At 38.8% G+C, this 16,198-nt stretch overlaps 1 protein-coding gene across 3 annotated transcripts in view; it reads left to right on the forward strand.

Moving 5' to 3' along the window:
• Window positions 1-16,198, forward strand: part of NRG1 (neuregulin 1) — a 954,030-nt gene that overhangs the window by 737,837 nt on the left and 199,995 nt on the right. For 2 of the 3 annotated variants that reach the window (XM_044059287.1, XM_044059284.1), the window contains one exon: window positions 11,960-11,983. The exons of the other annotated variant lie outside the window; for it this stretch is intronic. In XM_044059287.1, coding sequence (XP_043915222.1) covers window positions 11,960-11,983 — 24 coding nt within the window. The remainder of the gene's footprint in view (window positions 1-11,959; window positions 11,984-16,198) is intronic. 3 annotated transcript variants of the gene reach the window in all.

Genomic DNA, 16,198 nt, shown 5'->3' on the forward strand with positions numbered 1-16,198 from the left:
GTTTTAAAAAGTACTGAATGCAGGCATTAACAAAAGAACATGAGCAGCACACAAAAAGTGTACTCTGAACTGCAGTCAGTATTAGGATATAGTCTTAAGATCTGATGTAATTTTCATTCATCCCTCAACTGATGGGTCCTGGATCCAACTCTGATCCAACTTGGCTGCTTCTTCCAGATCCTGTGATCCAAACTCCCGAGAACTTCCCTTTACCTATAATCTTCCACCAGCTTAACATACCTCAGATCTTGTTTGTCGCCATATCACTACAGATGCAGACCCCCTCACTCTCGAGCTATTTGTGCTTTTTCTTTGTTAAAACAGTGGGTTTTTCTGCTGGATTTCTGTCATCTTTCCTCCCTTTACTCCAGTAAATAACCAAAATGGCGAAAAAACAGCTTCAAAGTAACAGCTTCAGTAACAGGCTTTCACCATATTAAATCCACAGTATATGAAATATAGAGCTTTGCTGTTGTAAAAGTCAAGTGGCGTTGTAATTCCACAGCTTTAAAACATGTAGATATCATAAAAACAGAAAAAATGAACGTAAAAGTGAAGAACCCTTCTGATGTAAACAACGGACAGGCGCTTTCAGCTTTTTCAAGCCTCTGATCTGAAGAAGGCTTGAAAAAGCTGAAAGCACCTGTCCGTTTAAATGTTTTAAAGCTGTGGAATTACAACGCCACTTGATTTTTACAACAGCAAAGCTCTATATTTCATATATTGTGGATTTAATATGGTGAAAGCCTGTTATTGAAGCTGTTACTTTGAAGCTGTTTTTTCGCTGTTTTGGTTGTTTAGTAACGCTCTTCCAATATTTACATTGTTTTTGTTCTGCTGAGTGTTCTTTAGTGGAATTCTCTTCTTTTTCTGGATTTTATTCCAGTAAATTTCATCCTTTAGTCAAGTCCTGTTTTCCTTTATGACTTTTACCAAAACCTCTGTATTTTCTTCCAGCACCACAGTTGGTACATTTGGCTTTCTTTTCTTTGTCCTTTTCCTTACCCTTTTTTAGGGTATTCTTGACTTCCATTGTTGGTAGACTTTTTTAAGGGAAAAGGCAAAAAAAAAAAAAAAAAGTGTTGTATAATTTTTCTTTCCATACTTGTAGTTATTTTGGGACCTTCTCTTTTTTAGGTGTACAGTAGGATGGATGATAAACCAACTGGCTTTAAAAACTTTATCTCTTGTGGGTACAAAGTACCTAATTTAGATGCATACAGGGAATACATCTATTGTTTGGGCACTGCCCACTTAGATACATATTATTCAATTTGTGGTGGATTCAACTCCAGAGCACCCATGGAGAGACGCAGCAAACTTACTTTAAAGGGTCTTTTTCCTTCCAGCTGGGGCTCAGACCCCCTCAAAAATGGGACAAAGGGAATCCTGACTCTGCTCCCAATGGCAAAGGGTCTAGAAAGAGATCTGCAGATCCTAAGTCTTTGGTTCCTTCCTCAGAGCCACCTCCAAAAATGTCAAAAAAAAAAGATGGTTCCAAAGACTTTGGATTCTACTGCTTCATAATCAAAATTGCCTCGGATCCTGTCACCTCTTTGATTACCAGATCTGATACCTTCTAGGCTCCTTTTTCAATTTTTTCAGGAGTCTCCTCACAAGCAATCGAGACTACCATCCACTGACTCCTTTCTTAGGTGTTTCAAGAGTTTGTCTGAGGCTGAAGGGGATAGGATAATGAGGAAATTCCTCAGAGCTCAGATCCAGATTGGATAATTCCGTCTCAGTTTCCCATTGGATCTCTGAGTCTGCCTGTGACTGGTCCTCTCTAGTTTCTCCTCTTCTGATCTGGCCTGCTGTTTCAGAGCCCTTGGATCGGAGATCCATCCATCACAACTGAAGACCGTTTATTCTTTGACTCTGGTCGCTTCCCTGAGCCATCAGGTTTAGAGTCTTTCAGAGCTGAAGGGTCAGTGCCTAATCCAAGGGACCAGGGTCACCTCCAAAGTTCTGGGAGCTGTCCATGCCCCTCAGAGCTTTGGCTCTGGAAAGCTCAAGTCCAGCTCCATCTTTGAGTGAAATGCTTAGTGTTTCAGGGGTCGGTGCTGCAGGAAATATTGGCTGTGTTACCTTCAGCTTCATTCTCCCCAAGGCACTCTGCCTTTAAGATTGTGCAGAGAGGGCTTTCTCTTTAACTAGAGAAAGGACATTCCTACCCCTCTCAGATCACATCACTCTGCTACCTTCAGGTCTTTGCTCTGAGCCTAGATTTTCTAGTCCACTGGGACAAGAGAGCCTGTTCAAGTCTCCAGTCAGCCCTCAAGACTCTCCTAACACTTCTGATACCTCACTAGACCATCCCATTGATGAGTTGCCTTGGGAGAGAACATGTAAAAGGAGACACTTAGATTCCCCTCAGGAATCTCTACCTGAGGACACCAATTTCGATGAATGGAAAGTGTCCGCCCAGATCTTCACCTGTAGCTGTCTCCTTTGGAGACATTTTTGAATTCCTAAAGCAAAAAAGGTGGTTTGTCCTCAACACCCCTTCCCAAACAGAGGAGTTGTTTTTGGAGGCTTTCATGTCTGGCTTGGCTATGTCATGGGTGACCCTCTCCCCTCCCCTCCCCACCTCACCCCCCACCCCCACTGATAACTGATAGACTATGTCTCTTGCCTGGTATGGAAGGAACTGGTTACTGTGGATCCCATCTGTAAGTGGCCAGATAAATTTTTAGCCATCCCCCACACCAAATGTAAGGACACACTGGAGCAAGGGCAGTTGATACCATGGTTGTGGCAGTAGCCACTAAGAAAGAGTTTGGAGAACAGAGCTGTTCTGTCCATTCCCTTAAGCGTCCTTTGCTGTGCAGTAGTTGAATTACTTGTCACATTTTACAAGACTGCAAAGAGATTTGATTAAGGAGCTATCCAAATCTTTCTGGGTCCATATCTGTGAAGGACCTGAAAAGAGCCTCTTCACAACTGGCTTCAGTCTATAATTAATGCATCCATGAGGCTGATTTCCCATGTGGCGGATGGTACTTGTGGACAGTGGGCTCAGGCGTAGCCGTTAGGAAATATGCCTGAATGCATCTGAGAATTTGTGCAGCCCTTCATGTCTTCTTTCATTACTGCCCATTTGGATCTTCCTTATTTGGCCCGAAAGTTAAAGAAATCCTCTTCAGAAGTGAGCAAGAAGGAAAGACCTCGTCTGCCATAGGAATGGTTTGTCTACCCCTCAAAGTTACTATTCCTGGAATCAGTGAGGGGGCAGAAAGATGTGGTTCTGCAAATCCCAGGGTCCTTTCCAAGACTCACAAGGACATAGTTCTCCCAGAGGCAGATGAGGGAACTATAATGGAAGATGCCATCCCTGCAGGAGAGGTGGCCCACAGAACCAGAGTTTCTGGGATTCCTTCTCTGACAAATACTAACAGCTCTCCTGAAAGATGGCCCAACTGTTGGCCTCTGAATGCAGTCGGGAAGCATTTGTCTCAGCACCAGAGAGCCTGGGCAGCCATCACTAAATATTCATGGGTGCAGAGAATTATATTCAGAGGTTATATCATACCATTTTCCCAAATTCCTCCTGCAAGAATGAAAAGAATCTGCGATGTTCCACCCAGTCAGAGGGAGATGGCAGCTTTAGAAATAGGAAAGCTTCTCAAAAGGAGTCATCCTGGAGGTGCCCCCAAACCAGACAGGATCTGAAACTTGCTCAATATTCATCTTAGTGTTAAACAAGACAGTGGATTTGAGACCCATCCTGAATCTCAGCAGGTTAAACCAGTATTGCGTACTACCACGTGAAAACATACTGGTGCTGCAGGAGACATCTGCACTTCCAGCTGAGAGCCAGCCATTACCAGTTCAGAGCATTGCCATTTGGCCTCACCACAGCCCCCAGAGTGTTCACCAAATGCATGGCAGTGGTAGAAGCTCACCTGAGACTGCTGGGATTCTGTACCTAGACAACTGTCTCCTAACTGCCCCACCCAGGCATCTACTTCTGCAGGCAAGGGGACTACTTGCTGCACTTGTGGCTTCATCTAGGCATCACAGTCAATTACAGCAAGTCTTAACTCATACCCACACAGAGTCTGGAGATCATATGTGCTCATCTGAACACTGTCACACAGATAGCCTATCTTCCTTGAAAGTGATCTCACACACTTCTGTGCCAGCATGTCATATCTTATAAGCCTTGGGGTCCATGGCAGCAGCTATCACCCTTGTCCCCTTAGCAAGTTTTCACATGCGGATTCTGCTATGGACTCTAAGTACAGTGGTTTATTTTTCAGCAGCCTTGATCTGCTCCTGTCAAGATCACTCAGTCTTGCAAAAAATATATTCTTTGGTGGCTTATAAGATTAGACATGCTTGACTTTTTAGCTTCAATTTTCAGTGAAAGAGCTAGCTTTTCTACTATTAAGGACCAGTTGACTGCCATTTCAAACATCCATCGAGGTGAAAATAATTCTTCCTTAGCTTCTTCTAAATTATGTAAAGGCTTTCTCAAAGGAAATGTTTTACTTAGGCCTTCAGTAAAGGATCTTACTCCGCCTTGGGATTTAACCATTTTGCTTCAACTCTGACCCAAAGCTGCTTTGAACCCTCAGTCAGGTCAGACCTCTAGTTTTTATCTTGGAAAACCATTTTTCTAGTCACTATTACATCAGATAGATGATTATCCAATTCCAGGCTCTATCTTCCAAGCCTTCCTAGCTGGTTTTTCACAAAGACATGATTATGGACCAACTTGTCTTTTTTGCCTAAGGTAGCATCTGAGTCTAAAATCAACCAGGTCACTAATCTCCCGGTTTTCTTTCCAAATTTTTCAAACAAGGGAGAGTACATACACCACATTTTGGATGTACATAAACGACTTTGGTTTTATCTGCATAGAACCAAAGATTTATGGAGGACTGACCAGTTGTTTATATCCTTGTCACCCAACAGATTGGGCAAGTCAGTTTCTAAAGTTATGCAGGCCAAATTGTTACCCAGTTGTGCACCCTTTGTCTACGCTAAGAGGATTGTCCTTGTCTAAGCATCCTAGAACTCATTCCACGAGGTCTATGGATGTATCTTCAACTTTTTGGTCAAGAGCTTCCATAGATGACATTTGTGCAGCTGCCACTTGGTCCATTGCTCATACTTTTATTGCTTATTGCAAATTGGATTTGGTTTGTAGGTACAGAGCAGCTTTTGGCTCAGCAATACTCTGTAATATCCTTCCATGAGGACCAACCAAGGTTCATCTAGCTGGGGACTCTGTCACATCAGCAGAGGAATGAATGAAAATATCAGATAAAAAAGGTATATACTCACCAGAACGTTACATATGTATTTTCCATTTTCATTCTTCTCAACCTCATACCCTTTTAACCCCTTTCCCTTTGCTCCCAAAAAGGTCTAAGAGTATCACTTTGGGAATGGTTGTTTTTTGTTTGAACACCAGCTCTTTTTTATTATTCTGTACCTTCTTGAATTCTCTTTAGGTTATTATCCATTTACTCCTATAGGCAGCAAACTCTGTCTGAGGTATGTTAGGCTGGCCGGCATTATGGGTAGATGAAGTAGCTCAAGATTTTGAATCAGAGGATCTGGAAGAAGCAGTTGAGTCAGTTTCAAGGCCCATCAGTTGAGGAAGAATAAAATGTCCACCACATTATAGTGCGTACATAACTTTTTTTATGTTTCCCAATATTTATTTGTAGTCAGCTGCATTTGCTGTATTCCATCAGATTATGTGGGCTTTTACATTTACATCAGATTTAATCTGTCATCATTTTCCTTCTGTCAAAGCTGACTGTATGTTTTAATATCGTTAGCTTCACAGATTTTGTCATGAATCATTAAAACAATTGTAAATGTACAGTAGGAGCATTCATATTGTCTAGGAGTAACACATGCTCCACTGATATTTCTTTTAAAGTATTGAGATGCTAACATTGTGTTGTTTTTGTATAATCGGTTATTGGAAAATATGCATATCACTTTAGCTATGAAAGTGTTACTGTATAAAAAGTGTTAATATGTGTATGAATACATCATTATTTCTGAATATTCCTCAAACTGAATAGCCTTGACCCAAGAGAGAAAATCCAAATTAGAATGTCACTTATTTAACAATTGATATATTAGTATCGTTTTGGAATAAGGCAGGCACATTTGGAAGCTGTTTATAATGAGTTAATTTTACTTTTACTGACAATCAACCGTACTTTACTAGGATAACACAGAAAGATCAAAGACTGAAGCAGTTTTATTAGAAACAATCAAGCTAAGCAGTAATCTCTGTGTAGTCCAGTTTCTGTCAACTGTAATAACATTTTGTTATTGGATTTATCAGTCCCAGTTTCAGATAAGCAGGTCACTAACCTACATAGACACAAGACAACAGTTGTCACCAGAATTAATATAGGAAAGAAATTGATCTAACTTTTAACAGTTCTGGAGCAAATAAGAGGACTGCTTCATCTCCGCTGCATTTTTTTCCTCCCTGGTTTCTTAACTGTACAGATTAAACCAGTGATGGTGAACATTTTGGGCTCGCCGTGTCAAAAACTCGATAAATGCCTATCTTGACTGTGCTGGCATGCCCCTCCCCCCCCGACAAAAGGGAAACAATTATTTACATATTCGTTTATTTTAAAAAATACAGCCCAATCATGTGTGCTGCTATGTTTTAAAAAGTAGAAGAAAAATCAGTGACTCACAACAGAGAAAACAATATGTACACTGATAATTGGACTTAAAATAGTGCACCAGAAAATTAAAATACTTTTAATAATAATTTTGATTTGAACTGAAAAAAAATATGGAACACATTGCATTTGATTTGATTAACATCAGTTAACGACTTTTTTGCTGCTGGGTTTTTTTTTTTTTAAGTGCAGGGCAACATATTTCTTGCATTTTGTGTTCATTCAGTTTCTTTTGTAACTTGTGTGTTGGTGAATGCTGGTGTCACCAAAAACTTTGTGGTGTGTCACCTTTGACACGCGTGTCATAGGTTCGCCATCACTGGATTAAACCATGGCTCATTGCAATGAATAGATTTTCCAGAACATAAAAGTTTGTTTACATTACTTCTGGAATTAAAGATATAGGACTACTAAAGATGTCAGCATCTTGCATGCTCATATATAAAGCTCCATGGTACTTTGTAGAATGACTGCATCTAGCCTTAATCATTTGTCCCCACTGTAGAGTTTACAATGATTGATTTTAGCTGTTTACAAAACAAGGTATTGTGCTAATATCTACACTTGCCCTTGTCTGAGAAGTCTTGCTTTATCTATATCTTTCAGATAGTTTGTGACATAATTTACATCTTTGCCCAAATAGACATATTATGTTTATTGAACATGTGGCAAGGGCTTGCTTTTTTATTTTCTAGGAACAGTTTATTGGGTGCCTTCATTAATTTTAGTTTAAATAATTGGCAGGCTGTCAAGATATGTCTTGCACCTCTAGTAATTTGAGAAACCAGATGCCAGTATCAGGAATGGTTTTATATGTTCATATGTAAATAATTAGTCTAGCTGACCTTGTGGGCCATTTTAAGCCTAGCCAGTTTTCCTTTTTGTGCAAGAAATAACCTAACCTATTTGGTTATAGATTGGCCGTACCCATTCCATAGTTGATAGTTATATATTAGCCCTACTTGGAATCATACCATAGATAATTTGAAGAGACCCTTGCATAGGATAAAACATTTGAGCTGCCACTGTCCATTAGTAGTACAGGGGGCAATCCTGACATAAATGTTCTGTTTCCCATCCATAGATCTAAGTTGTGCTTTGATATGGACAGAACTGAACTTTGTTTTATGTGGATCAGGAGTCTGTTCAGAGAAGCAGTATCCACTGTGAGATATACCTGTCCCTCCAAACCATTCTGTTGGTGTTGCAGAAGAGGTTTAGATCCATAGACTGAATATATAGGATGCCCTTTGACTTGCTGATGTGCACCAAATCCCAAAGTAATTGATCAGAGGATGCCTTGTATGCCAGACGCAAGTCACCTCTTAGCAGTCTTTATGATACAGATGATAGTGCCAAGGCTTTGAGACAGTCTGCTTAGGACATGTTATTTAGGCCTTGTATCCTTTTAGTAAGGTATTTCTTTGGGCATTCCAGTTGCATGTATCTGGACAGATACATGCCAAAGGGGGCAGTATATTCAATGACTGGCCTAATGAGGTCTGAGTAAAAGGGAACAATGACATCCATAGATCTATACACGATCCCTTTTATTATAAGCTGTGCAATATAGAACGACTTTCTTACAACAGTGTACACGTGTTGGTCAAAAGTTAAGTCACTGTCTACATAAGTTCCCAAATCCTGAATAACTGAGTCAACTCATAGGGAGGTATTGTCAATGTGATAGTTCCTTTGGGTAGATCACTTCCCAAGGGATACAATAGTGCATGTTTTGGCATTTAGTTTCAGTCCATGATTTTGGCACCAGTTAATTATTTAGGACAAACTTTCCTACAAGATGGCAAAGTCATTTGGGGATTCAATGACTGCTCAGTTTGTAGCCATCTGCAAACTTAGTCAGCCAGAGCCCTTTGATTGGCTTTTACTTTAGAAAAGCTGATGCCAAACAGGAGAGGTCCCAGCCTAAAACCCTGTTGAATAGTCACTTTGTTGAGGTACCTTAACCTGTTTGGATTATATGCGTCCTATCTGTGAGCCATTTGGCAATCCAGTGAGTGACCTGGTTTTATTCCCAGTTTATTTAGCTTTTCTACTATGCCTGAGTGGGAAGATCATGTCAAAAGCTTTGGGCAGGTTGAGGTATGCTGTGTGTACGGTTTTGCCGTAATCCATTGCTTTGGTGACCTTTTCAAAAAAATCCACCAGGTTGAGAAAGCATAACCTGCTGTTGATGAAACCAAGCTGAGACAAGTCCAATGTTTGGAGGTTTCAGCTGTCCTGATTGATTTTCCATGGCTTTACATATGAGGCTGGTCAAATTTGTGGGTCTGTGAAAGGTCTCCCCTTATGTGGGGGAATGACTGTAGCTATTCTTTATTTCACTTGGCACATAACAAGGATGGAGTCTGAGATTGAACAGTGGTGTTAGCAGTGTGGCTAAATCATGCTTTGTGTTACTTAAGATGCATCCAGGGATATTATCAGGACCCATCGACATAGTACTTTTAGCACTTGGTCTTTTGTGATAGATGGAGGTAAGACAATTTCAGGTATATCTTGGAAGGATAGACAGAGGGGTAAAGTTAGAGCTAAATTTATCAGCCAGTAGTTTTGCTATGTCTTCAGCCTCGGTCCAGGTAACCTCACTCAGTCAGCTCAGCACATTGCTGCATTGTGCTTTTGAGATTGTGAACATAACTAAAAAAAAATAGTCTATGGCTTGGGTAGTTATTTTAGCATCAAACTTGTCTTTGGTGGATTTTATTAAGCTCCTGAGTTTTTGTATTTGTTTATTTCAGTGACAAGGGCTCTAACATTCTGGGAATTGCTTTTCTTAGTTTTAGTCAAAATTCTTTTCCTTTTATAAAGTTTGTTGATGTTATGGTTCCACCATGTGGGTTTGTTTCCAGGGTTTAACCTGCACTTGTTCCTTCGGGGTACAGCTGCATCTGTACAGTCGTTTACATGCTAGTATACTGTGGCAGTGTACGTTTATGCATATTCAGTGGAGTTAACTGGGTTTGGTGGGGATTTGAAGCTTGCCAATATATCACATAGGAGGAGGTAATTTGCCTTAAAGAAATTTCTAAAGGTACTTAGGGTAGAACGGAGCTCTGGTTTAAGTTTTATTTCAAATGCGACAGCTTCATGGTCATACCTAATAAGTTATAGATGTACTCAAGGAATGATACAACATGCTCCCATATTAGTAAGGGCAAGATCCAAGCTGTTACTTCCCTTAGTGGGTACTCTGACTTATTGTTCCAGGGAATTTGAATTGACAAAGTCCTGGAATCTGTGTGCTTGTACACTAGAGGTGTGGCATAAGTTTCCAAATCTGTAGTTGGATAGTTTATATCATCTAGGAAAATGGTTTTGGGTTTAATACTGATTCTAATATTGATTTTTTATTTGCTTGTAATTTTGATGCTAATTGAAAATTGTTTCAAACAGCATAGCTGTACAGTTACACCTGTATGAAAAAAATTAGTCAAAGCACAAATCCTGTTTTGTCCTGTCACACTGACTGGCACCTTATTCTATGTCATTACTAGTAGTCCTAAAGTATATTTATCTGACATATTGCATATTATCCTGTGTCTCTCTTAAGTAAGTTTACTTAAGGTTTTAATGAATGGTAAAAGGTGGCAATAGAGTCTGTAATGAAACCCTCAGAAGGTGTGTGTTTTCCCCAGTTCTTTTCTCAGAAATATCACAGACACAAATTATTGAATGGTTAAAGCTCTGGTAATTTAGCTATTAAAATGCCATATATAATCTGCTTCAGTTTTATACCAAGAGCTATTTATTTTAATCAAAGCATGAAATTGAAACATCAGAGTTTCACTGACCCACTTTTGCGGTTCAGTTTTAAACATTATGTTGATAACTTTAGTTTGGCTACAGGGCATTACAGCTGACTTTGTCTTGTACGGGATTGCTAATGATTCTGTCTCTTAGTTTTCCCTTAAGACTGAAATTCACTCATCTTTGTCAGAAATGGATATTAAGTGCAACATGAAAGATGAATTTTATTTTGATCAGCATCCTTGCTAATGAATGTTTTAGGTGACATGGCAAAATATATTATGACACTTTCTGTACTGCATTAAGCATTTGACTATGATAGTACTGCATTTTGTTGCAAATAAGCATTATATGAATAAACAACCATTTGCACTTGGAGTCAAAAATGAGCTGTACTTACTTCTCAAGCATGTTTTTTCTGTTAGCCATGGAAGGTTGACCGTGTTCTTCTAGCTGCTAATTTCCCCATTAAGTTATATAGAGTTCATGTCAGATATGAATGACTTCCCCCTCAGAATGAGTTTTATAGTTATACTGGCAGTTGTATGCAAAGAGTAGAAGAAATGTAGTAATATATATGCATGAGCATGCCACTAATTGTACTGAAGGTTTAACAAAGCTTTCTATGCAACTAATACATATCATTAGCAGTGCTCAAGTAGGCATGTGGTTATGCCTCGTTTGAAAACCAAATTGAGAACCTTGTCTGATTTAACCCTTCAAACTCTAAAGATCGTGATTCACGTATTCTTTGAGGTTTGTGATTAATTACTTTACAGCATAAATGAGCCCTAAGCTGGAATATGCATGCATTTGAGCAGGTCACAGTTTTCAGTGGAATATAAACGGAATGTGGCTGAAGCATTTTCTTCATCCACTTGTTTCTTACAGCTTCCTCTGGGCATAAATGTTTGACCAGACATATGAAAAATTATGCTGTGACTGTAAATACATATTTTTTGGAACTGAGACAGATGTTAAATGTTTCTCTTCTCGGCTAAGAAATATTCCCCAAACTTGCCAGATTTCCCAGAGTAAAACCTTTCTGATCACTTAAAGAAATGACCACTGAAAGTCCTGTTGATTTGTTCCAGTTGCAAAAATGTGCTTATGCAGACTGTGTGGCATGTGTGTTTCAGTTACTACCTCTATTATAAAATGCTCTTTTTCATTAGATAATGAGGAATGTGGCTTTTCCCTTCATCATTTCAGTAATGAACATGCACAAAATACACATTCACTTGTGTGTAGTTGTACATACAACGAATGCAGACATATGTGCATGTATATGTATAAGCCAACATCAGAAGACAGTTTGTCATGTGAACCTACAAAAGCTTATTTGAGCACTGTTTCCAGTTTACTGTTTGCCATGTGTCTTCGTTTGATGTGCAAGCACAGATTAGCAGAGATAATCACATGTAATTTGTTTCTTAGTATAGTGATATTGCACTTCTCTGAAACCTTTTCCCTTTTTCTTTTCTTTTTTTATTTTTGTCAACTTTCTGCATTGGCAGAGCATCTTGGGATTGAATTTATGGGTATGGACCAATCATTCTTTTAGCCTGCAGGTTTTTACAGCCTAAAAGCTTAAGACTGTTTTTTTTTCCTTTTTTAGTTCCTAACCAGTTTCCTTGCGCTTCAGAAGGGATCATACAGCTATAACTGCTACATTTGTCATCATTTGCAGCAACTGCTAACACACTAGATAAGTAAAAGCCATGTTACTCTGTGCTAGCACTTGCAGAGCAGGCTTAACACTTTTGCTAATTGCCACATCTGCTTAGCTGGACAGATGCAGAGAAATGCCAGACACAACACAGCAGCATACTTCATGGTAGTGTTACTACAGCGTTTGTTAAACGTTGTAAACTTGTGATCATGCTCTCAATTGGAGACTACATTTACTGTCTGTATGAAAATAAACCAGCAAAAAAGATCACTTATTAAAGTATTGATTTTTATCCTGTTAAGCATTGTTGTCATCTTTTCCTGTTAATATCAGTCTTGTTTTAAGTGTTATTTTTTGTTGAATATGGAGATGACTCAAAAATCTAGGAAATGCTAGATTTGTTTGTTCTTCTGCCTTCTGTCCTATAAAGTGCCTCATCAAGGCAAGCATATCTGAAAAAAGGAAAATGTGTGCATGAATGACAGAGCACTATGGTCCTTTATAAAGAAGCTAAGGAGCAAAAAAGTTTTAAACCTAGAAATCCTAAGCCAAAAATTGTGTAGGGAGGAAATGAAGAAAATAGATAAGGTAAAACAAGGGTAGAAAATGTGTTCAAATGAATGAAAATACAAATAAAAAATGATGGCAAAAGATTTACAGAAACACATGGGATCCTTAACTGTCTGTCAGTGGGAATTAGGCAGACAGACAATTGATGGTATGTCCGGTAAAATGTGGAGGTTGCAGAGGAAGGACTGGAAAAAATATTGACATTGACATTGACCAGACTACAAAGAGGAGGAAGGTGTCTATATGAAGTAGCAAAGGCAATAAAGGTAGGACATAATCCTTCTTGAAATAAGAATACTGGAAGGATTTTCTTAATTTATACTTACAGGAGGACTTAACTATGTACTTTGTAGATTAATTGGTAATGTCTGCAATGAATGTATGTGTAACAATCTACTTGAACAGTTTACCAGAGTCGTAAATGGTTTTAGAGGATTATCATTGGCAGATACACACATGCATCCACTTTTAAAAACAAGTCTCACATAGCTGGAGTAGAGTTGTAATAATCCATCAAATCACTGCTGCAACTCTAAAGAAATAGTAACCAGAGTCCAGTTTTGCAAAAAGATATTTAATGTATATATTAAGTTAGTAATATACACCTAGTATGTGTAGCACAGTCCATGTTATGTATGTTGCAGCAAGTCATTCATGTCCTGCCACTGGTCCATATCATCAGACCTTTATTAGTTCTGTTTGGTATACAGCTTCACAGGCATACCTCCACAACTAATATTTCTTCTACTATTACATTTACTTATTTTCTTGGTTGTGCTGGTGCAACTCTTTCTTGCAGGAACATTAACTGAAGACTCAGAACTGCCTTTATGAGAACATTCATTGCCTGTTCCCTAAAATGTAATAAATCCAGCCACGATCCCACTTGTGAAAGTTGCAAGTAGTAACTACTGCTGAAATTTAGCACAGATGTACCATCCTAAATTCAGCCGGCTCTCTTTTTTTATAGCTACACAGCAGGAATGCTTGAAGCTGTGAATTTTGTGGAGCCCACATTCTTAATTTTAACAATACTTTCATGGCGCAGTGGCTGTTTATGAAATAGCAAATTCCTGTGCAGTAGTGCAAAATTCCTTAACTAAATTGCTGCTTTTGGTGCCTGTACCAGTCTTGATAGCATAGCTGTATAAATCAGAGAATTCCTTAACGCCTGTACCTAGTTAGAACTGCCTGCTCAGGTTGTAACAGTTGGATATGTCCATCACATTTGTCTATACCCCGGGTATTAATTCTCATAAAAAGGTTGCTGCTGGCAATCATTAGCTTCCGTAGTGGGTATAGCTTAGACTGGTACAGCTTTCCTGTCTTGACTTAGCCCTTACAAATGTTCTCCATTGTTAGGTACCTGTTTTGTGCTACTCTTCAAACCCTGCTATGGCTCTCTCTGCTTGTAGGATCGACACATTTCAACAAAACTGACATCTACAGCTGCCACTGCCCATCTCTTAACCAACTTTGAGTCCTTTTCTCTGCCATCCAGCTGTAATAATTCCATGTCCCTTTAACTTGTTTGCCATCATATGAATTTGTAGATAAAAAAGTTTACTTTAATCTAGGATTACTTGCATTTTTCTGGCTGTACTTTTGCCTTTCATCTCTTGGTTTGGATTCGCCTCTCCTTAACCATTCCTGTGTGCATTCCAGAGCAACATGAGGTTCTTCCAGAACTTTTCTGTACCTGCAACTACATTTATGCATTTTCCACATTTCTTGTCTTCTCTTCTGGTCCTTTACCTTATATTCTTTCTTTTGCTTTTTGGCACATTCAGTTGCTGCTTGATTTTTATCTGCTTCTGGTTTGATTTCCATTCCTACTTGATGCTGATATGCTTATGCTAGATTAAGCAGAGAAGTCATCTTAGATTTATTCTCCTTATGTTTCAAAACTTTCACTACATTTGGGTCTTGTGAGGTCAGCAGATATGTATGGAGTCCCACGATTGCAGATCTATACATGTATTCCAATTTCAAGGTGGCCCATCCCTCCTTCGGAATGGGGAATATATAATCTTGGTATGCACTGATATTTATAAACCATTTGTTGAGCATAAAGCATCCTTGTTTTCCTATCTAATCTATCCAACATGTTTTGGGGCCACTGATTCACTCCAAAACTGTAAGTTAGGACAGGAAGAACAGATTGGTTTATAGCTTGGATTTTGATCCTAGATGTCAATGCTGTTTTCAGGATTAATTTAAGTCTTCTAAAGTATTCCTTACTAAGAATTATTCGCATTTGTTCATGTTTTATTGTTGATCCTTCATCGATTCTCAAATATTTATACAGTCTCTCTTGCTCAAGTTCTTTTACATCACATTCTTGTCTCATACTGATGTTTTCTGGATGCTGCAGTTTTCCTGCTTTAAAGGTTGCTTTTGCACATTTATCAAGACCAAGTGACATTCTTATATCATCTGAAAAAGTTTTGACAACTTGCAGTTGTGCTTTTAGTTCCTCATCTGATGAGCGATACAGTTTTAAATTATCGACAAAGGGAAGAGAAGAAGTCTTTGCACTTTGTTTTCTAGGAGCCAAATTATAGCCATGGCCTAAGCTAAGTAAACAGCTTAATGGGTTAAGGGCAAGGCAGAATAACAGTGGTGACAGTCACCCTGGAATATCCCCCTCTGAATTTTTATCCCTGGAATAATAATTTGTCCTTTGTCGTGTCTTAATTGAAAGTGGTCTGCCACTGTTTCATAGTCACTGAAATGTAGTCAATCAGTGTGAGGTGTATCTTATACATTTTTAAGCACACTTTTATCTATGAATGTGGGGTACTACCAAATGCTTTTTTATAGTCAGTCCATGCCATACTTAGATTCTTCCACTTTTTACAGTTCTCCGCTGACTTTATTCAACAACAAATGATCCTTTGTTTCATATGACTTTCTTTTATTGCCCTTTTGTTCTACTGCCATAATTGAGTTTTCTTCTGAATGACTATAAACTCTGGCGGCATCAATTCCAGTGTATAGTTTATACGTTGTTGGAAGGCAAGTTGTTGGTCTATTGGTCTAGTTTTTAGGGTAGCTTGCAGGTTCACTCTTAAGTAGTAGCATTGTTTTTCCTGTTAGCCAGGTTGGTGTCTGTTCAGGGTGCACATATAAATAGTTTTTCCTCAGCTAAATCTTCGTGCAAAGATGTTAATACTTTTAACCAGAAGTTAGGTTCTGCATCTGGACCTGGGGTTTTCCAATTGGAAGCTTTTTTAACTTTGTTTCAATCTCTCTGGCTGTTGCTTTGTCCCATTTCATGTACCTTTAAACTTCTTATTCTTTATTTTACTACTTCTATCCATTTAGCATCTTTATGTTCCACAGGATCTTCATAAATACTTCTCCAAAATGTATCTATTTCTTCTTTTTTTTTGGTGGCCTTTCAATTCCTTTAACAAGTTTCTCTGCCTGTCCTGAGATTTTTAGCGTGTTAATTGCAATATTGCATGATGGATCCTGTTCTGTTCTAATACTGTGCATTGCTTTTATTACG

Source organism: Protopterus annectens, chromosome 17.part0 (genome assembly GCF_019279795.1).
Source record: "Protopterus annectens isolate FY-2018-M chromosome 17.part0, PAN1.0, whole genome shotgun sequence".
NCBI lineage: Eukaryota > Metazoa > Chordata > Ceratodontiformes > Protopteridae > Protopterus > Protopterus annectens.